Source organism: Dermochelys coriacea, chromosome 5 (genome assembly GCF_009764565.3).
Source record: "Dermochelys coriacea isolate rDerCor1 chromosome 5, rDerCor1.pri.v4, whole genome shotgun sequence".
NCBI classification, from domain to species: domain Eukaryota; kingdom Metazoa; phylum Chordata; order Testudines; family Dermochelyidae; genus Dermochelys; species Dermochelys coriacea.
The window spans coordinates 48,916,558-48,940,305 of NC_050072.1; the positions used below are offsets into that span (position 1 = coordinate 48,916,558).

At 42.8% G+C, this 23,748-nt stretch overlaps 1 protein-coding gene across 1 annotated transcript in view; it reads left to right on the forward strand.

Annotated features, from left to right (window-relative positions):
- ANKRD31 (ankyrin repeat domain 31) overlaps positions 1 to 23,748 on the forward strand; it is a 109,978-nt gene extending 86,230 nt beyond the window's left edge. The window contains exon 25 of the mRNA XM_038403607.2: positions 21,937 to 23,748. Coding sequence (XP_038259535.1) covers positions 21,937 to 22,088 — 152 coding nt within the window. The 3' untranslated portion in view covers positions 22,089 to 23,748. The remainder of the gene's footprint in view (positions 1 to 21,936) is intronic.

The following is a 23,748-nucleotide window of genomic DNA, read 5'->3' on the forward strand; positions in this document are numbered from 1 at the left end:
AGGTGGTCTTCACCTTCCATATGAACCAGGACATCTTCCTCCCGGTGTTCTGTCCCAAACTGCACAAGACCAGTGAGGAGAGGCATCTTCATACACTGAACGTCCGGAGGGCCTTGGCTTTCTACTTAGAATGTACCAAGCCTTTCTGAAAATCGACTCAACTCTTCATTGCTACAGTGGATAGGATGAAGGGTCACCCAGTGTCCTCGCAGAGGATTTCCAATTGGATTACCTCATGAATAAGGACCTGTTACGACTTGGTGGGGGTTCCACTGCCGCCAATTGTCAGAGCCCACTTGATGAGAGCACAGGTGTCTCGGCAGTCTTCCTTGTGCACATTCCTATCCAGGACATCTGTAGATCCGTAACGTGGTCCTCTGTTCACACGTTTACCGCTCATTATGCCATCACTTAGCAGGCCAGAAATGATGCTGGATTCGGCAGAGCTGTGTTGCAATCTACACATCCGTGAACTCCTACCCACCTCCAGGGGTACTGCTTTTGAGTCACCTAATATGAAATGGTCGTGAACAAGCACTCAAAGAAGAAAAGACAGTTACCTTTTCCGTAACTGGTGTTCTTCGAGATGCGTTGCTCCTGTCCATTCCACAACCCGACCTCCTTCCCCACTGTTGGAGTTTCTGGCAAGAAGGAACTGAGGGTGGGGAAAGCGCACTCCCATTGGCATAATTACTCCATCTCTGTGAGACACAAAAGCTATGTCAGTGGGAGTCATTGTAACTTGCATCACTCAGGGGGAAGGGGCTTTTTTACACCACTGAGCAATGTAAGATACATTGACTTAAGTGGTAGGATAGACCAGATAGGCTTTGTCTACACTACACACTTATTAGCGACATGGCTGTGCTGCTACCGCTGTGCCGCTAAAAGGCGCACAGTGTAGCTGCTGTTTGTCGGCAGGAGAGAGCTCTCCCGCTGACAAAAAACTTCCACCCCCCAATGACTGGCAGTAGCTTTGTCGGCAGGAGGGCGCTCTTGCTGACAAAACGCTGTTCACACAAGCACTTGTCCTTGATAAAACTTTTGTCTTTCAGGGGGGTGGTTTTTTAACACCTCTGAATGACAAAAGTTTTGTCGTCCAGTTGCCAGTGTAGATAAAGCCATAGAAATGTAGGGCTGGAAGGGACCTTGAGAGGACATCAAGTCCAGCCCCCTTATTATTGGACAATTTTGCATTTTGTCATATTACTTTTCGAACAGATGCCTAAGTAGTTAAAGGCCCCATTACTATCAGTCCTTGTATTTTTGGATATTTCTGTTGTTTGTTCTAGAAATGGCTCATTCACCTCCTCTTCCTGATTTGGAGGTCTGTAGTAGACCCCTACCATGATATCACCCCTCTTTTCTCCCTCCCCCCTGCTTTATCTTTACTCAGAGGCTTTCAACTGGTCGGCCTCTCACTTCTTTCTGGTTCTCAGAACAAATGTGTACATTCTTGATGTATAATGCAACACCTCCTCCATTTTTTCTCTGCCTGTCCTTCCTGAACAAGCTATACCTTTTTATATCAATACTCCAGTCATGAGATTTATTCCACCAGGTCACTGTGATGCTAGTTAAATCATAATTCAGCTCATATACTAATACTGCAAGTTCTTCCCGTTTATTCCCCATACTCCTTGCATTTGAATATAGACATCTGAGATACTGATCAGATTCCCCTACTGATTTCCTTCTTGGTGCCCTTATGGACTATTGTAGTTTCCCATGTCCTCCCCAACATCTAGCCCTCTGTTAAGGTCGCTGTCCTGCAGTGGCTCAAGAGCGTGAGTACCAGGCTCAGGGCAGACTGATAAGAACCAGGGCACAAATCCCACATTGGCTGTGAGTTCTATATTTAGATTTCACCAATCAATGATAGTACTCCTCAGATACTATAACAGTCTAACCATGGGGTCACAGGCAGTCCTCTTGGGTATCTGTCTTGCCAACGAGGTAAACTTACTTTTGTGATGGTCCCTTACAGCAATTTTCAAGTTACTCCCAGTCCTAAAGGACCAGTCACTTACCACTGGTTACTTGTACTTTAGAGTTCACACTAGAGACAATGCTTGTAGCCAATCCTCAATTTCTATATAATAAATCTTTAGATAGTTTAAAGTTTATAACAGGAGCGGGGAACCTTTTTTCTATTGGGGGCCACTAACCCCCAGCCCTACGCAGGGACACCAAGGCTCAGAGCTTCCAGCCTGCGGCAAGTCTCCGTACCATGGGCTGGATGAAATTAAGCAGGAGGCTGGATCCAGCCCGTGGGTTGGAGATTCCCCACCCCGGTTTATAAGACTAGAGCAGGTAAACATCTATACACACAAATGAGTTCTAAACTTAAGTTTCTAAAAGTAATAGAAACTTCTATTACAAGCAGGCTCTATATGTCCTTTATGGCTAACTCAGGAGATCTGGAGATCTCCTGCTTATGCCTAGTATTCCTTGCCTCCCAGAGTCCAAGCAGCATAAAGATCCAGTTCCTTCTTGTTAGTGGTTTTTATTCCCTTCCCTCATTCTTCTCTGAGCTACAAACTCAGCTGATGGGTGGAATTCACTTGCATGACTCATCTTTAGCTCAGACATAGGTGAGGTTTTTCGCAGGAGTGGGTGGGTGAGATTCTGTGGCCTGCGTTGTGCAGGAGGTCAGACTAGATGATCAGAATGGTCCCTTCTGACCTTAGTATCTATGTATCTATGTATCTTCATGAGGGCTTGGGGAAGAGAGTAAACAAAGACTTTTGTCCTCTTTAATGTACCACTCTATTCAGTCTCCTGTTGATGGGTCTTCCTTGATGGGCAGGACATAACAGCTTCTGTTGGAGACCACCACTGCAGACAAGTTAATGTCTCTCTTCTGTCTGGTGATTTACACAGTTACAGAGGCTACAATGCAAATGGTCAAATATTACCTTATAATACGGGATACAGAGGGTATGAGTGAGATTAATGTGTGCAACAACCTTCAAGCATTCCATAAAGTCTAACACCGAACACATTCTTATAATTCTATTTCCTATTTTAAGAATACTAACACAGAGATGAGCCAGACTGGTTCTGGCTATGTATTTGTCAGTGTGCAGTGGAGACATGGGGACCTGGGCATGAGATGACATCTGGTCTGCCAGTATCAGAGTTGCCTTTTTTATGCTTGCCTGTGGGCTTTTCTCACCTTCCCCTTTGAACCTAGGTTAAAGCCCACTTACTAGGCTGGCAAGTCAGTTCATGAAGATGCTCTTCCCCTTGTTGGTCAAGTGGACCCCATCTCTTCCCAGCAGTTCCACTTTTCAAAACAGCATCCCATGTTCGAGGAAGCCAAAGCCCATCCATTGACACCATCTGTGCAGCTATGCATTCATCTCCAGCGTGTGTATGTCCCTGCCTTGGCCCTTACCCTCAAGTGGGAGGATAGATGAGAACATAATCTCCACCCCCAACTCCTTCGCCTTCACTCCCAAAGCCCTCTAGTCACTGATGATCTGCTCAGGGTCATATCTGGTAGTATCATTAGTGCCTACATGGATGACCAACATGGGGTAGTGGTCACAGGGACAGATGACCCTCAGCAATCTTTCTCTAATGCAGGGGTCGGCAACTTTTTAGAAGTGGTGTGCCGAGTCTTCATTTATTCACTTTAATTTAAGGTTTCACATGCCAATACTACATTTTAACGTTTTTTAGAGGGTCTCTCTCTATAAGTCTATATATTATATAACTAAGCTATTGTTGTATGTAAACAAGGTTTCCAAAATGTTTAAGAAGCTTCATTTAAAATTAAATTAAAATGCTGATCTTACACTGCCGGGCCACTCAGCCCACTGCCGGCCAGGGGTTCTGTTCACCTAGGAACTCCAGACCGGCAGCGGGCTGAGCAGGGCTGGCGGCTGGGACCCCAGACCAGTAGTGGGCTGAGCGGCTCAGCCTGCTGCCGGTCTGGGGTTCCATCCGCCAGCTCCTGCCAGACAGGGTCCCGGCTGCCGGCCCCGCTCAGCCCACTGCCAGTCTGGGGTCCCAGCCCTGTCCACATAGAGTAGGTACCTACTTTCTCCCTGGTTCTGGCCCATTCTTTTCCTCTCTCTGCACTGAGATGAAGGTGGGAGTGCACTGAGCACAGGGCTGGGGGTGAAGGAGCAGGCTGGGGGTTGGCGTGCAGGGTCTGAGCAGGAGCTAGAATGAGGGCAGGAGCTCAGGGTTGGGGCAGGAGGTTTGGGTGGGGAGCGCTTACCTGGGCAGCTCCCATTTGGTGCGAGGGGTGCAGGTGGGAATGTGGGTGTGTGTGTGCAGGAGCTCCCGTTTGGTGCTCAGGGTGGGGGTGGGGATGTGGATGTGGGGGGTGCAAGAGTCAGGGCATGGGGTGGGAGGGCTGGATATGTGTGGGGGGTGCAGGAGTCAGGGGGCTGGGGGTGTGTGAGGAGGGTGCAGGAGTCAGGGCTGGGGGGGCTGGGTATGTGTGGAGGGTGCCAGAGTCAGGGCTGGGATTGTGGGGGGTGCAGGGGTTAGGGCACGGGGCTGGGTGTGTGTGGGGGGGTGCAGGAGTCAGGGCAGAGGGCTGTGGGTGTGGGCTAGGGTCGTGGGGCTGCTCCCAGCCCCGTCTCCTGAGCAGCTCATGGCAGGGGGCTGGAGGGGATATGCCGATTCCACCCCCTTCCCCAACGTCCCCGGAGCAGAGAGCGCGCTGCGGCTCCGCTTTTCCCTCTCCCCCTCCGTAGCAAGGGCCGTCAGCTGATTGGCCGCAGGGAGGGAGAGAAGGAGGGGCAGAAACCCTGCATGCTGGGGGAAGAGGCGCGGGGAGGAGGAAGCTTGCCTGCCCTGCAAGGAGAGAGTGGTGGGTGGGGGCAGAGAAGAGTGGGCCAGGCCAGGCAGGATTTTTAGTTGCATGCTGCTGTCCCCGGCAGACATTAAAAATTGGCTCGTGTGCCATAGGTTGCCGACACCTGGTCTAGATAATACTTAGTCCTGCCATAAGTGCAGAGGACTGGATTAGATGTTCTCTTGAGGTCCCTTCCAGTCCTATGGTTCTGTGATTCCTGAGGGACTCCACCAACTAACATCTTTCACACCAGCTGGTTCCCCCTGCCTCAGTTTCATTGGTGGGGACATGCAGGCGGCATTCCCAGCAAGTCAAAACCTGTCTTGATGTTGGCTGAGAGAAGAGAAGACTAAGACAAACAGCAATACTGTAAGTAAGCTTCCTTTGTGTACATCCCTCTTTTCCGGTTGTACTTAGCAAGAACAATAACTGACAGCGAATATGGTTAAGCTGCAGACCTCAAGAGGAAGTGGCCTTACCTACAATTTTACTTAAGCACTTTCTGACAAAGGAAGAATAAGACAGAACCATTTGGTAATGTTAAATGAAAGTGTGGGGGATGACCTAAGGACCATTTTACAAATTTCATTAGCTGTTGCCTGAGCTATCTGTGCACACGACATTTTTATTTTTATTGATGAATGTCTCTTTACAAATCTGGGACAAAGACTCTTAATCACCGCTCCTGTAGATCTTGTTGTTGCATGACTATGAGCTGTTGGCTTTCCTTTCAAACCATGGATTTATCTTGCACTTGAATTTGATTTATAGCCCATCTCTTCCCTATTCCTTCCAGTCTACTCATCAATCTGCCTTTAAAGTTGCAAGAACTTTAAAATTAAACAGTTTTTTTTGTTTTTATAAATTTACCCCAGACCACCCCTTAAATCTTGTTTTTAATCCACTGCCTTCCTTAATAAAATCTATACTAGTTTAAATTGCGTATTTTAGAGAACTATGTTTTACCTTCATATGATGGTTTTATTACAATCCAGTATGTGAGTATACGCAAAAAAAAAAGAAAACTTGTGGCACCTTAGAGACTAACAAATTTATTTGAGCATAAGCTTTCGTGAGCTACAGCTGTAGCTCTCAAATAAATTTGTTAGTCTCTAAGATGCCACAAGTACTCCTTTTCTTTTTGCGACTACAGACTAACACGGCTGCTACTCTGAAACCTGTCATTATGTGAGTATACTACATCTTTTACACACATGTGTTTGCACTGGAGAATCAGGAATAAAATTATAATCCAAAATAAAATGTTTAATGACAATTTAAACATATGGTTGGAAACTGAAACCCACTGGTGATACTGAACAGATACTCTACTGTGAATCCTTCAAAAGACAGTTTATTGCCTTTAGAATACTAAGAATACTAAGGGGATACATTTGGTGATGGAGGATTAAATAAATAATTTGATATTTGAATGGAATGAAGATTAATCTGGATTTAGATCTGAGGGACTGGAAGGCCATCTGGACAGCTACACAAAAATATCTGCACTAAGAACATGTAATTGGGCATCATATATTTTTATTATAAAATTTAAATATATCTATTTTATTGTTGTTGATCTAGAATATAGTCCTTTATTTAGGAGGGTATATGAATTCCCTGTTTGGCATATACATGTATGGTTGTCATGCCTCCATTTCTTAAATCTTTTAAAGATCAGATTATATCTATACTTAAAGAAGATATCGTGTTTCAGATCTCAGTGGATCCTGTTTTTTGCCCATTAGGTCGTTGTAATGTTGCTGGATTATCAACATGGATTTTGAAGTTCAAAAATAGGAGTGATTATATTGCTAAATAATAATTTAAATATCAGAATACATAATCAGTCCAAAGATCCTGAGGGACAATGGGTAATTCTGGAAGTATCATTTAACAAAGAGAAGATGTTAGTGGCTATACATTCATGTATCTAATGAAGATAAGAAAAGACAGAAAATAAAGTTCAACAATTATTGTATATGATTGTGGTGCTAGTGAAGCTTTTTAATGAAGGACTGTATATTGCATTTCTGTCAAATTAACAATCACTTAGGGAGTGTCCATAGGATATAGCTATCCATCATTAATGATACACAATTTTCAGACATTTAGAGACAGAAAGAAAGATTTACCAGTAATTGTTCTTCAAAAGTATAGCCTCTGCAGATCCACACTATATTCCCTGCCTTGTGAGCCAAGGAAACCTTTCAAAGTAGTGAATTGATAGGGGTGCACAAATGTAACTCTTGAATCCAGTGTTATGTAACGGAGGACCTTAATTCCAGCCCCCTAAGCATGTTAGCTGCTCTCTACCTCCAGACCCTTATTTTATATTTCCAAAGTAGACTGGAGGGAAAAGGGTCATTTTGGATCTGCTAATGCAATATATTCAGAAAGGAACAGTTACTAGTAAATGAACTTTCTTTCTCGTTCATGACATTGCTTTTGCAGGTCCTCACTTTAGGAGACCAGCAAAGAGTGACAGTCCTTAAGAATGCAGAGGACTACTACTGTTTAAATAGGGCGTGAAGTACTATTTTTTCAAATCAGGTGGCCTAGCTGGCCTCATCAATCAATTAATGTTTTGCAAAAGTATGAATTGAATTCCAAATTTACACTGTACAAATGTCAGTTAAGGGCTTCAGAGTAGCAGCCGTGTTAGTCTGTATTCGCAAAAAAGAAAAGGAGGACTTGTGGCACCTTAGAGATTAACAAATTTATTTGAGAATAAGCTTTCGTGAGCTACAGCTCACTTCATCAGATGCAACAAATAAAATATGCTCAAATAAATTTGTTAGTCTCTAAGGTGCCACAAGTACTCCTTTTCTTTTTATAAATGAGAGAGAGAACCATTGATTGATTGATTAGGTATCTGAAGGTGGTTTAAGTCTTTCTGGTACAACACTAGCTATGCATAACACGTCTGGAGTTTAATCTGGACTGAAATACCTTCACCTTTCTTTTCCCCACCTCCCCCTCCAAAATGATACACAAAACTTTTTGGAATTCCTAAAGGCTTTGTTCTATTAAAGTAGTAATTAATAACTTTATTTTAACATCCACCATAGGTAACCTGGTTTCATCTGGTAAATCATGAGATTTTGGAAAAGTACTTAGTACAGTGGAGTCTTGGGAAGAGTCACAAGGCAATTGGGAAACAAGCTCTGCGGGTCTGGACCTTTTAGAAGACAAACAGTTAGACCTTAAGGGAGCCTGCTGTGTCCTTCTTCTAGAACAAGGACCCTCCATTACTGATCTATCTGTCTGTCAAGGTAGATCCTTCAGGCTGCAGAATCCATAGGGAGGAAAGTGCTGTTGGAATGCAGATCCACAACAGGGTACATGCTGAGACAGATGGACCAAAAGATTTAGAACCAGATGACTTGTCAGGGCCAGGCTGTGGGTGGCCTGTGTGCACTGGTCTGCGGCTAAATTGCAATTGGGAGTTAAGTAACGGGGTCTGGAGTGAGGGGGGTCAGAATGCCAGGAAGTCAAGGTCAGGTACCAGGTTGCAGGAAATAGGCAGATAGCAGGATCAGGGTGGAGCTGGCTCAGGATACTAAGACGTTAGGGTCAGGCATCAGGTTATAGACAGCGGTCAAATAGCAAAGTCGAGGATGAACCAGGATCAGAAGCCAGAGACTGGAACGGAAGCAGGCAGGCGATTTGTACTGTTGCTCAGACAACTCCCCATGGTGGCTTCCTGGTTTAAATACTAGCCAACCCTCAGCCAATCAGTGGGCTGTGGGGGAGCACCATGCAGACCCTGCTGGGTGGTACATGCTGCAAACCCTAGCTCACAGGGTCTTCTAGCAGAAAGCCAGCCTAAGCATACAGTGGTGATGCAGAAGCATCAGCAGCCCAGAACCCCCATTGTTTCAGCTTCTAGACTTACAAGTTCATATGTGATTGTTCAGCATTTTCCAAAGGCTTGTGCTTCCTATTTTTTCCTGGAATCCAGGAGCATGGGTCCAAATTCTGTGGAGAGACCCAGATAATAGAAGAATCAACTCCATACAAAACTTGACTACCAGGGAAGCACTGCATTCCGTCATGGAAAAATCCAGTCTCAGAATATTTTCCCACAGACAACTCTTTTCTAAGCAATACAAAGGCCTTAAATGGCTGAAGGAGAAGTTGGTTCCAAATCCTCACCAGCATAGACCAGCTGCTTCAGATGAGTGGAAGCCCTACAACTTTTAGGACGCATTGGATCTAAAGAAGCTGTGTGAGAGACAGAGCATGCAATTCCAAGACCTTACCTGGTCTGGAAGGCCAGTGTCCAGTGGAACATTTTGAGTCTTTAGAGGATTCAACAGCACAACCTATTGAAGAAGAGTCCAAAGACTTGTAACTTAGACCCAGGGCATCTCCCACAGAAGAACCTCACATATGTCCAAGAGCACTCAGGTCTTCTGCCATAAAAAAGATCTCACATCTGTTATTCCTGTCTCAGGACTGTATTATTATAGCCTGCTATTTTGTAGTGCCAAAAGAATACCAGGTGCTTTAGAAAATGTAGAAAGATGCAGGCTTTACCTAAAAGATCTTAGTCTAAATTTTAGATATGAGTGAATGTAGGAGGGTGATATATAGTAGGAAGAAGGCAAAAGAACAAGTTTTTAGAGAAGAAGGATGGTCTTGTGGTTATTGTACTGGACTAAAATGCAGGAGATCTGGGTTTTGTCCCTGGGCTTTGCCACAAATATCCTGTGTGACCTTGGGCATGTCACTTAAACTCTGTGTGCCTCAGTTTATCATCTGTAAAATGGGGATAATAATCCTTCCCTACCTTATGGAAATGTTGAGGTTAGATTTTAATGTTTGCAAGCTGCTCAAATATTTAAGTGATAAACATACAGGATAGTATAAAATCCTATTACAAATAAATTACAGAAATATGAGAGTTGTATTTTGTTAGCTGTGTGCACAGCTTGTTGGTTCAGTCAATTTTTAAATTAAATATATGAAGAAGATAAAAAAATAAAAATAGATATTTTTGACTTGCAAGTTGTGGGCATCATGCAAAAGTTGAGTTTTCAGTAGGAATTTAAATGAGCAGAGAATGGTGGCTCCTTTTACAGAAGAAAAGCCTTTTGAGTAACCCTCATTCAATCACTGGAGATTCTGGTCTGAAATGGACATTTTTGTATTGCAAAAAAGTGCACTTCTTAAACCCGATTTTCAGGTGCAAGTCAGCCATAATAGACAAGCTGTTGAAAAACTAAAACAAAATGAAAATAAAACTTCAAACATACTAAGAATGGTTTAAACCCTATAAACTAATCATATATAAACTCATAGCTGTAGACAAAGATGGAAAAGATATTAGTAAGCAGGGCGGAAAAAATCCTAGGACGGGGAGTGGATTTTTCCCTGATTTATATAGAAGGGTCATTCTGATATTAGTGTGAACTACAATGAGTCTTTATAATGTGAGTCATGAAAGTTGTGAATTACCCTATAGTGGGAAGGTGAGGCCATGGGGCAGAGAACAGGACATTATGGGTAGTGAATGCTGTAAAGCAGATACAGCCTTCACCCCCACTCCACCCCAGTTCCACCCCCACCATACTCTATATACACAACGCAAATGCACTCTGGTGTATACTTGACTGACAAACAGCAAGTTGCTCTTTGAAAGCCACCCATCTTCTGTCCCTGCGCCTATGTGGCCCCTAATGTAGATGGCAGAAGGCTCAAGCAGCAGCTCACCAATCCAAGCTTCCCTTCTCTGCTCCTGAGGCACTCAGTTTAGCTTTAGATGGCACCAATGGAACCTCTTCCATCTCCAGCAGCCAGTATTCTAGTGAGTGGGAAGGGAAACTGGAGCTACAGGAGTGGAAGAGGGAGGAGAAAAGTCAGCAAAAAAAAGTAAGAGTAAGCAAAGAGCAAAAAAAGTAAGAGTAAGCAAAGAAATAAACAGAAAGAAAGGGTGAAGGGAGGGAGAACACAGACAGAAAACTGGAGAGATGGTGGTTAAATATTTGGCCATTAATTCATCCTGGGGGGCCAACCAAAAAAAAAGAGGGGGAGTGGGGGCTGTGAACCAGTGTGAAAATATGTGTAACATGAATCTCAGAACTGAGGAGCACTAGTTTGGAATGTGTGAATTACAGGCTTATTTTTTTTGCTAATTGTTGACTGTAAATTAATTTCTAAAATTATTACAATGAGACTAAAGAGAGTAGTGATTCAGCTCAGTTATGCACTCAGCTCAAGTTGGATTTATTAAGGGAGAACAGTGACATTTAATTTACAAGATCTGTATCCAATAGTTTTCAGAGTAGCAGCCGTGTTAGTCTGTATTCGCAAAAAGAAAAGGAGTACTTGTGGCACCTTAGAGACTAACAAATTTATTAGAGCATAAGCTTTCGTGAGCTACAGCTCACTTCATCGGATGCATTTGGTGGAAAAAACAGAGGAGAGATTTATATACACACACACAGAGAACATGAAACAATGGGTTTATCATACACACTGTAAGGAGAGTGATCACTTAAGATAAGCCATCACCAACAGCAGGGGGGGAAGGAGGAAAACCTTTCATGGTGACAAGCAGGTAGGCTAATTCCAGCAGTTAACAAGAATATCAGAGGAACAGTGGGGGGTGGGGTGGGAGGGAGAAATACCATGGGGAAATAGTTTTACTTTGTGTAATGACTCATCCATTCCCAGTCTCTATTCAAGCCTAAGTTAATTGTATCCAGTTTGCAAATTAATTCCAATTCAGCAGTCTCTCGTTGGAGTCTGTTTTTGAAGCTTTTTTGTTGAAGTATAGCCACTCTTAGGTCTGTGATCGAGTGACCAGAGAGATTGAAGTGTTCTCCAACTGGTTTTTGAATGTTATAATTCTTGACGTCTGATTTGTGTCCATTCATTCTTTTACGTAGAGACTGTCCAGTTTGGCCAATGTACATGGCAGAGGGGCATTGCTGGCACACGATGGCATATATCACATTGGTAGATGCACAGGTGAACGAGCCTCTGATGGTGTGGCTGATGTGATTAGGCCCTATGATGGTATCCCCTGAATAGATATGTGGACAGAGTTGGCAACGGGCTTTGTTGCAAGGATAGGTTCCTGGGTTAGTGATTCTGTTGTGTGGTGTGTGGTTGCTGGTGAGTATTTGCTTCAGATTGGGGGGCTGTCTGTAAGCAAGGACTGGTCTGTCTCCCAAGATCTGTGAGAGTGATGGGTCGTCCTTCAGGATAGGTTGTAGATCCTTGATGATGCGTTGGAGAGGTTTTAGTTGGGGGCTGAAGGTGATGGCTAGTGGAGTTCTGTTGTTTTCTTTGTTGGGCCTGTCCTGTAGTAGGTGACTTCTGGGTACTCTTCTGGCTCTGTCAATCTGTTTCTTCACTTCAGCAGGTGGGTACTGTAGTTGTAGGAATGCATAATAGAGATCTTGTAGGTGTTTGTCTCTGTCTGAGGGGTTGGAGCAAATGCGGTTATATCGTAGCGCTTGGCTGTAGACAATGGATCGAGTGGTATGATCTGGATGAAAGCTAGAGGCATGTAGGTAGGAATAGCGGTCAGTAGGTTTCCGATATAGGGTGGTGTTTATGTGACCATCACTTATTAGCACCGTAGTGTCCAGGAAGTGGATCTCTTGTGTGGACTGGTCCAGGCTGAGGTTGATGGTGGGATGGAAATTGTTGAAATCATGGTGGAATTCCTCAAGAGCTTCTTTTCCATGGGTCCAGATGATGAAGATGTCATCAATGTAGCGCAAGTAGAGTAGGGGCATTAGGGAACGAGAGCTGAGGAAGCGTTGTTCTAAGTCAGCCATAAAAATGTTGGCATACTGTGGGGCCATGCGGGTACCCATCGCAGTGCCGCTGATTTGAAGGTATACATTGTCACCAAATGTGAAATAGTTATGGGTCAGGACAAAGTCACAAAGTTCTGCCACCAGGTTAGCCGTGACAGTATCGGGGATACTGTTCCTGACGGCTTGTAGTCCATCTTTGTGTGGAATGTTGGTGTAGAGGGCTTCTACATCCATAGTGGCTAGGATGGTGTTTTTAGGAAGATCACCAATGGACTGTAGTTTCCTCAGGAAATCGGTGGTGTCTCGAAGATAGCTGGGAGTGCTGGTAACGAAGGGCCTGAGGAGGGAGTCTACATAGCCAGACAATCCTGCTGTCAGGGTGCCAATGCCTGAGATGATGGGGCGTCCAGGATTTCCAGGTTTATGGATCTTGGGTAGCAGATAGAATACCCCAGGTCCTGGCTCCAGGGGTGTGTCTGTGCGGATTTGTTCTTGTGCTTTTTCAGGGAGTTTCTTGAGCAAATGCTGTAGTTTCTTTTGGTAACTCTCAGTGGGATCAGAGGGTAATGGCTTGTAGAAAGTGGTGTTGGAGAGCTGCCTAGTAGCCTCTTGTTCATACTCTGACCTATTCATGATGACGACAGCACCTCCTTTGTCAGCCTTTTTGATTATGATGTCAGAGTTGTTTCTGAGGCTGTGGATGGCACTGTGTTCTGCATGGCTGAGGTTATGGGGTAAGCGATGCTGCTTTTCCACAATTTCAGCTCGTGCACGTCGGCGGAAGCAGTCTATGTAGAAATCCAGGCTGCTGTTTCGACCTTCAGGAGGAGTCCACCTAGAATCCTTCTTTTTGTAGTGTTGGCAGGAAGGTCTCTGTGGGTTAATATGTTGGTCAGAGGTGTGTTGGAAATATTCCTTGAGTCTGAGACGTCGAAAATAGGATTCTAGGTCACCACAGAACTGTATCATGTTCGTGGGGGTGGAGGGGCAAAAGGAGAGGCCCCGAGATAGGACAGATTCTTCCGCTGGGCTAAGAGTATCCCTCAGACAGAGACAAACACCTACAAGATCTCTATCATGCATTCCTACAACTACAGTACCCACCTGCTGAAGTGAAGAAACAGATTGACAGAGCCAGAAGAGTACCCAGAAGTCACCTACTACAGGACAGGCCCAACAAAGAAAACAACAGAACTCCACTAGCCATCACCTTCAGCCCCCAACTAAAACCTCTCCAACGCATCATCAAGGATCTACAACCTATCCTGAAGGACGACCCATCACTCTCACAGATCTTGGGAGACAGACCAGTCCTTGCTTACAGACAGCCCCCCAATCTGAAGCAAATACTCACCAGCAACCACACACCACACAACAGAATCACTAACCCAGGAACCTATCCTTGCAACAAAGCCCGTTGCCAACTCTGTCCACATATCTATTCAGGGGATACCATCATAGGGCCTAATCACATCAGCCACACCATCAGAGGCTCGTTCACCTGTGCATCTACCAATGTGATATATGCCATCGTGTGCCAGCAATGCCCCTCTGCCATGTACATTGGCCAAACTGGACAGTCTCTACGTAAAAGAATGAATGGACACAAATCAGACGTCAAGAATTATAACATTCAAAAACCAGTTGGAGAACACTTCAATCTCTCTGGTCACTCGATCACAGACCTAAGAGTGGCTATACTTCAACAAAAAAGCTTCAAAAACAGACTCCAACGAGAGACTGCTGAATTGGAATTAATTTGCAAACTGGATACAATTAACTTAGGCTTGAATAGAGACTGGGAATGGATGAGTCATTACACAAAGTAAAACTATTTCCCCATGGTATTTCTCCCTCCCACCCCACCCCCCACTGTTCCTCTGATATTCTTGTTAACTGCTGGAATTAGCCTACCTGCTTGTCACCATGAAAGGTTTTCCTCCTTCCCCCCCTGCTGTTGGTGATGGCTTATCTTAAGTGATCACTCTCCTTACAGTGTGTATGATAAACCCATTGTTTCATGTTCTCTGTGTGTGTGTATATAAATCTCTCCTCTGTTTTTTCCACCAAATGCATCCGATGAAGTGAGCTGTAGCTCACGAAAGCTTATGCTCTAATAAATTTGTTAGTCTCTAAGGTGCCACAAGTACTCCTTTTCTTTTTGTATCCAATAGTGTGGGACTGTAGTGTGAGTTTGACCACGAAGCACTCAAAGTCATTAACTGCTGAAGAAAATTCTTCCAATAGGGCCACTTAAATCTATCTTTTATACTTTTAGAAGGTTTGGCTTTAGAAATGCTTTTCTAAAAGGGGCTAGAACACTATATTCAGTTTCTACAGTAGCTATTTCTTCATTTCCAAACATTTATGTTTTAACCTTAAATGCACATTGTCTGATTTTCACACATTTGACTTTATAATTGTAACATTTTAATAATGTTATAAATAATATTGCAAATTATTGATTTATAGCTTTAGGTCTATCTTGAAATTTTCTCTAAAAATATCCTTAGTTTTTTCTTTTAAAAGAAAAACTCGCAAAGAGCCAGAGTATAATCTCTGAATGGATAGGTTCCAGTTTTTTATGCCACCGAACAAAAAAGCAGCTACAAGTTCATCAGCAGTGGTAATATTTGTTGTTGTTTTTTTAACATACCAATGTCTGGTCCCTCCTTCCATGACATGCTCTTATGAGACAGTCACAGCAAGCAGCTACCAGGGAGAGAAATCCTTCTAAAATTAATTAAAATAAATCAAAAACTGAGGCGCAAAGGCAATAAGGCACTGAACTCTTCATAGCTAGCGTGGAGACAGCTCTTTGCCCTGAGGAAGACTCAGGTGACTTGTCTGACAAATTTATTTCTTTATCCAGTCTCTGGCCTAAAGGTATGGTTCTACAAACCAGTAAATCACACAAGCTTGTCAGGCAAGTCTAAAGCCTCTTCACATGGTTTCAGACCTACAAGTATGGCTTCAGAAACCAGCAGGCCAAGAACTTCTTGTCAGGCCCCCAGCAAAGATTCAGATGTTTTCCCCCCAAGGTAAACCCTCCCACCATTACCCTCTGATCCCACTGAGGGTTACCAAAAGAAACTACAGCATTTGCTCAAGAAACTCCCTGAAAAAGTACAAGAACAAATCCGCACAGACACACCCCTGGAACCCCGACCAGGAATATTCTATCTGCTACCCAAGATCCATAAATCTGGAAATCCTAGACGCCCCATCATCTCAGACATTGGCACCCTGACAGCAGGATTATCTGGCTATGTAGACTCCCTCCTCAGGCCCTACGCTACCAGCACTCCCAGCTATCTTCGAGACACCACTGATTTCCTGAGAAAACTACAATCCATCGGTGATCTTCCTGAAAACACCATCCTAGCCACTATGGACGTAGAAGCCCTTTACACCAACATGCCACACAAAGATGGACTACAAGCCGTCAGGAACAGTATCCCCGATAATGTCACGGCAAACCTGGTGGCTGAACTTTGTGACTTTGTCCTCACCCATAACTATTTCACATTTGGGGACAATGTATACCTTCAAATCAGTGGCACTGCTATGGGTACTCGCATGGCCCCACAATATGCCAACATTTTTATGGCTGACTTAGAACAATGTTTCCTCAGCTCTCGTCCCCTAATGCCCCTACTCTACTTGCGCTACATTAATGACATCTTCATCATCGGGACCCATGGAAAAGAAGCCCTTGAGGAATTCCACCTTGATTTCAACAATTTCCATCCCACCATCAACCTCAGCCTGGACCAGTCCACACAAGAGATCCACTTCCTGGACACTACAGTGCTAATAAGCAATGGTCACTGTGACAAAGCTCTGTCCTTGCCTCTGTGGGTCCCGCGTTTCCTGGCTGATTTCACTAGCTTCAGAGGCTCACTGTGACCCTCTACGTAACCCTTCTCTCTCTAGAGACAAGGGTCACAGTCTACTGAACCATTTTCATCATAAGCCAGCGAGGGATGTGAGGAGAAGTTATCCTTCCTTGCACAGTCTCTGTTGTCTCCCAGTCTCAGTGATTAATCAGGGGGCAAAGGGAGGGAGGGGGAGCCCAGGCCCACCCTCTACTCCGGGCTCCAGCCCAGGGACCCTAATAGTATCAGCTATGGTAGCTGATCTTTTAGAAACATGACATATACAATTCCCTGGGCTACTTCCCCCACAGCAGCCCTCACTTCCTCAAGCTCCACTTCACCCTTACCTCAGGGCTTCCTTCCTTGTGCCTGATATGGTGTGTACTACTCAGTCTCTCCAACAGCGCAACTTCCTCCTACAAGCTCCTGACATGCACACCCACCTGACTAACTGGGAGGCTTTTAACTAGTTTCAGCCAGCCCCTGATTGGCTTTAGGTGTCCCAATCAACCTAGCATTCTCCCTGCCTTCTGGAAAGTTCTTAATTGGCCCAGGGTGTCTTAATTGACCTGGAGCAGCTGCCATTTCACTTATCCTGGTAAAAGGGATTTGTTTAGCCTGGAGCTAATATATCTGTCTCCCACTATTTTTCTATTGCCATCTGACCTTGCCCCGTCACATCACATAAACACCACCCTATACTGGAAACCTATTGACTGCTATGCCTACCTACATGCCTCCAGCTTTCATTCAGACCACACCACACGATCCATTATCTACAGCTAAGCTCTATGATACAACTGCATTTGCTCCAACCCCTCAGACAGAGACAAACACCTACAAGATCTCTATCAAGCGTTCCTACAACTACAATACCCACCTGCTGAAGTGAAGAAACTGATTGACGGAGCCAGAAGAGTACCCAGAAGTTACCTACTACAGGACAGGCCCAACAAAGAAAATAACAGAACACCACTAGCCATCACCTTCAGCCCCCAACTAAAGCCTCTCGAGTGCATCATCAAGGATCTACAACCTATCCTGAAGAATGACCCATGACTCTCACAGATCTTGGGAGACAGGCTTTCTTACAGACAGCCCCCCAACCTGAAGCAAATACTCACCAGCAACCACACACCACACAATGGATCCACTAACCCAGGAACCTATCCTTGCAACAAAGCCTGTTGCCAACTCTGTCCACATATCTATTCAGGGGATACCATCATAGGGCCTAATCACATCAGCAACACTATCAGAGGCTCGTTCACCTGCGCATCTACCAATGTGATATATGCCATCATGTGCCAGCAATGCTCCTCTGCCATGTACATTAGTCAAACTGGACAGACTCGATGTAAAAGAATAAATGGACACAAATCAGACGTCAAGAATTATAACATTCAAAAACCAGTTGGAGAACACTTCAATGTCTTTGGTCACTCAATTACAGACCTAAAAGTGGCAATTCTTCAACAAAAAAACTTCAAAAACAGACTCCAACGAGAGACTGCTGAATTGGAATTAATTTGCAAACTGGATACAATTAACTTAGGTTTGAATAAAGACTGGGAGTGGATGGGTCATTACACAAAGTACAACTATTTCCCCATGTTTATTTCCCCCCCGCCCCCCCACGCTGTTCCTCTGACGTTCGTGTCAACTGCTGGAAATGGCCCACCTTGATTATCACTACAAAAGGTACCTCCTCCCCCCCCAGCTCTCCTGCTGTTTCATGTTCTCTGTGTATATAAATCTCCTCACTGTATTTTCCACTGAATGCATCCAATGAAGTGAGCTATAGCTCATGAAAGCTTATGCTCAAATAAATTTGTTAGTCTCTAAGGTGCCAAAAGGTCCTCCTTTTCTTCCCACCTTGGGATATGCTAAAATGTTTGGTTTCACCATTCTACAATCTTACTAAAGCACTTAGTAATGTTTTTTTTAGTGGCAATCATCTTGATAGCCTAAATGCTCTCTGGTTTGCAGAGAAGGTGAAAGATAAATTATCTGAGTAAGAAAATTAATTTCTGTGAGCTAGTAAGGATAAAGGAAAACTGTAATTCAATACATGGCCTGTTGTATGTGAAGAACTGTCCTTTAGAGAATATAGAGCCCCATGAAACTACTAGAAAATTTGAAGCAGAGAACCTGGCTTTTTTGGGAAGTGTTTTAGATAAAGTGCTCAGAAAAGATGCTTTCTCTGACACGCTAAAAGGCCTAAAGATTAGCTGCAGACCATGTCTACCTAAGATTCTCAGTTCGTTCATTAAGAGCTCTTTAGTTCCTAATGCTTAGTAGGTCTACCAGAGCTATTTACTTTAGAGAGGTTATAAACTCCAGTCCATACACTATGATCTTATAACCTCTGTAAAACTTCCAAAGAACTTTATAAAGCTTACAAAAATCTGATAGAGTTCTCAGAACTCTAAATTTTTCCGAGCAGCTAAATTCAAAATATTAACCCCAAATTTATTTTTACAATAGCTATGTGTACTGGTAATTAATGAATAAAGCAAATTTGGAGATATTAATCTTGTATCTCAAAAATGCCTTGTCTAATTAGTTTCAGACTTTGAGAAGAAGTTTTTCTCTGGCTGGAAACCACATATGGAAATTTTATAAAGGAGTAATATTAGACAAAATATCAATAATTAGAAGAAAGGGTCAAAATCAGCCTTATAATGGGAAATTTCATACAGTTTTAACTATGGAGATGCTACTGCTGGATCGATAATTCTGCTATAAACTGGGGGACCATCAGCTAGAAACAATACAGGAGAAGAAAGGTCTGGGTGTATTAGGCAATCAGAGGATGACTATAAGCCACCAACATAATGCAGCCATAAAAAAGCAAAAATGATCCTAGAATGTATCAGGTGAGGTATTTCCAGTAGAGAGAGGGAAGTATAAATACCACTTACAAGGCACAGGTAAAACCTCATCTGGAATACTGTGTACAATTCTGGTCACCCATGTTCAAGAGAGAGGAATTCAAACTGGACCAGGAGCAGAAAAGGGCTGCTAGGAGGATCAGGGGAATGAGGAGGCTGTTTTATGAGAGGAGAATAAAAAAGCTGGCTTGTTTCGCCTAGCAAAATGAAGGCTGAGAGGGGAGATGATTGCTGTCTACAAATGCATCTGGGTGATAAACATTATGGAGGGTGAAGCGCGATTTAAGCTAGAAGAAAACGTTGGCGCAAGAACAAATGGGTACAAACTGGCCATGAATAACTTTAAGATGAAAATAAAAAGATGGTTTCTAACCATCAGAGGTTCTTCCAACAGAAGTAGTGTGGGCAAACATTCTAACTAGTTTTAAAATAGAATTTGATAAATTCATGAATGGGGTTACCTGTCATTTAGCATGGAACTGTACAGAATGACCCAGGAGATCCCTTCCAGTCCTATGTTTCTATAATAATGATAGCCCTTAGCTCCAGATTGTTTTGCAGGTTTTACATTCCTATATATATATAAAAATTACCTCTGAGGTTAACGTCTGTCTGTCTGAATATGATCTCTTTCAAACTACTTTGTGACTTCCACCCAATACCACTATTTCTATCAGTTATTTTTCTAACACATTACCTATAGTCAGGAAGGTAAGTGGCTGGCTCTGGAGCTATTGCCTACTGTTTCAGAGATTGGTTGGTAAAGGTCTTTGTGTGAACAGCATTGTAATAACCTCTTCAGAGACACACAAACAACTTATTTGATGCTGTCAGCCTTTGCTTGCCTGGGGTCCAGGATATGTGAATGTATGCTGGACATCAGATTATAGATCCTTAGTACTTTTTGTTCTTCTGTGTCTTATGTTCTGAAATGAACATATTGAAGAACTGTATCCAGTGCTGTAGTAGCTGTGTTTGTCCCAGGATATTAGAAAGACAAGGTGGGTGAGGTAATATCTTTTATTGGACCAACTTCTGTTGGTGTGAGAGACAAGCTTTTGAGTTTTGAAGAAGAGCTCTCTGTAAGCTCGAAAGCTTGTCTCTCACACCAACAGAAGTTAGTCCAGTAAATGATATAACCTCACCCACCCTGTCTCCCTAGTATTGAAGAATTATCTTTAAGGAACTGAGTGAAATCCTGGTCCCATTGAAATCAAAAGGAGCTTTGCCATTTTTCATACTGTGCAAGATCCTTCTTTCATTATTTTTTCAGAGCGCATGGGGTAGAGTTATTTTTTGTCAGAAATCATGTCTTGAAGGACAAAAAGGGTGTGTTTCATTTGTGTTAGCTCAATCAAGTTATCTTAACACAATTGAAAAGCCCCATTAAGATGCAGGCTAGCACATCTGAAGCCATGTAGTTGCCTAGGGGGGGAGACTAGGCTACAACATGGTCAGCTAACATGGCTTAAGATATGTTAGTACGCATCTTAATGGGGCTTTTTAATCAAGTTAAGATATTGAGCTAACAAGAGTCCAGCACACATCCTTTTTGTCAGTTAAGACAAGGCCGGAGAGCCCTGGACATTTGAATAGGGATTGAACCCTGATCTTTTCATTCTGGTGCCACTCTTATTCTCATGCCAACCCTATTCCTCCTCCTAAGAGCAATTGCTAGCTGTAACAACTCTACCATGGTTAGCAACTGCTATGCTTGAGTGTAGCCCCTTTTCAATACTTTCAGCTGCACTGTTATTGTAAGACCTACCATTCCTTCAGTGATAGTTGTGTCCAGAAACCCCATCAAAAATATTTTGACATGCAGCTGTGATATTGCATGCAAATGTATTTAACGAAGAAAGGATAAACAAAACATATACAGCTTTCCAAAGACCTCAGTTCACTGACCATTGGATTTGAACAGCAAATTCCATACAGCTGCTGAGCTGCTGCCTTGCTACATCTTTCATGGTTGAATTTTTAGAATGTGACATTGCTACTGTTTTTAATAATGCAAACTAAATCTCATAGGGCCAAATTCTACCCTCAGTTACCCAGTCTCCTTCACTTTATGCATTTTAAAGAAGGTTCAAATCCTGCACATACTCAGGTGACAAGTATTGAAGACTTAGGTCTGATCCTGCAATTTACCGTGTACAGGTACACTCTCCTTACAGTGTGTATGATAACACCCATTGTTTCATGTTCTCTGTGTATATAAATCTCCCCACTGCATTTTCCACTGAATGCATCCGATGAAGTGAGCTGTAGCTCACAAAAGCTTATGCTCAAATAAATTTGTTAGTCTCTAAGGTGCCACAAGTACTCCTTTTCTTTTTACTCCCTCCATGTACAGCCCCACTGAAATCAATGGGGCTTTGTGGGTACAGCAATGTGCCTTCACTATAAATTGCAGATCGGGGCCTAAGATTGTAAGGCAGGGGATCTGTCACAGTTTATATGTCTATAAAGAGTCATTCACACCTATGATCCTATATAAATAGGAGCGGGAATAATTGGATCTTATTTTAACGTAGTGTTTTTAATCATTTGCTTTTTTCCCCCAACAGAATCGTCCCTCCAGTCTGACTCCATAAAAAACTCCAGTAGCTTTCTTCAGTTAAATGAGATAGTATTAATAAATAATGAGGAACTTCTGCCATGTCATATAATGGATCAGCATTGGAAGTTCTATGTGGAATGTGAGAATTTTGGATTTTAAGAACTCTTCTGATTTATAACAGTTTTTCTTCATCATCAGTTAAGAGTAAAATTGACTTTTTAGAATTAAATTGCCTTGTTACTAGCATTTAAATAGCTTCTTTAGCCTGGTAGTATGAATGTAAATCAGATATACTAAAATATTACCCGGTATCTGGATTTAATACAAGAAACTTAATTTGCAGCAGCTGAAGATAATTGTCAATGCTGAACTCAGTGCTATTGTCAATAAGATAATTTTCAATGCTGAAGATAATTGTCAATGCTGAAACAAAGTCCTTTTATAAGTTTGGCACTCACTTCCTGTCATACTCAGTCCTAGCATAGGTAGGTACAACTCCATTGACTTCAGTGGCATTGTATGTACCTATACAAGGGCTGAATATGTCCTCACTTGTCCAGATAAAAGCAGCACTGCCAGTCAATTTGCAACTAACTTTACAGGCAGTCTGCTTGAGCACACGCCACCCTAAATGACTGTAAAGATCCATGTACCAATATAAGCAATTCTGTTAAATAAAAATTAAGATAAGCAGCTTTTAAAATAGCTGATTGCTTTGCTTTACATGACCTAGAAATATATAAAAATTTCTAGAAGGTGGGGGAAGGGGATGGGTGCAGGGTGGTTAAAAGCAAAATTTTATCCATTTGAAGTTCTCAAATGTGGGGTTTCTCTGATTATCAGATGTATTCATTCTGAAATGACAATGGAAGCACTAGTGCATGGCAGAAAGTGAAACGAGGTCATTTACTGGTAAAATATATATATATTTTTAATCTAACAGCAGCTTCAAAATTTGCCCCAGCCTCCTGAGGATTTGTAATTTAAATTTTAAAACGTCTGAGTCTTCCCCATTTATACAACATTTGACTACTATCATGAGAGTGATCTGCATTCAAATTGCATTCTTGCTCTTTCACTCCCTGGATTACAAGAAATAGAAAAGGTGCAAAGGTAATACCCAATACTCTTAACTCCAGAGAATGGGACAGAGTGAGAGACGCATGCCAAAACATGGCAGCCTGTAATAGTTATTGGGGTATGAATTACTGTCTTGAAGGGGCGTTGAATACTGCCTTAGGCAAAAGGACACTATCAGGGCATGAACTTGATACAGGGGAAGGAGAGGGATGCTTCTAATGGGAAGTGTGTTAATACTATGCCCTGTCATGCATTAGTAGTCATTGATTGATAAGGCCTTAAATATTGAAAAAATACAAACTGTCATGAAGCCAAAAAGGAAAAGGCTTTTGAGTGGTAGGTATTTAATAAAAGTCAGTTTCCACATAGAAAAGAGAAAAACCGTTTTTCTGAGCTGCTACAATAGAAGAATAGAAAGCAAAATCAGTTTAAAGTAAATGGTTATTCAAATATTGTTCATGTCTTGTTTGGAAGAGGCTACCATCTTATTTAAAAAAATAACCTTTGACCATCAGACCTACTGTATTGCTTGTCAGTTTATTTTGAGTGTTTTCTTTGTTATAAGGTATTAAATAAAATTGTTTACAAAAATTGTAAGGTCTTGACAGTAATACTTTGTTATAGTCAGTATAATAACATTGCACATGATGGAAGTGCAGATTGAGAGGTGGTGACAAAAATATTGGATCCCATGCTGATTCATAGGTGGGGGGGAAAGGATGTAAAGTATTATTTGTAA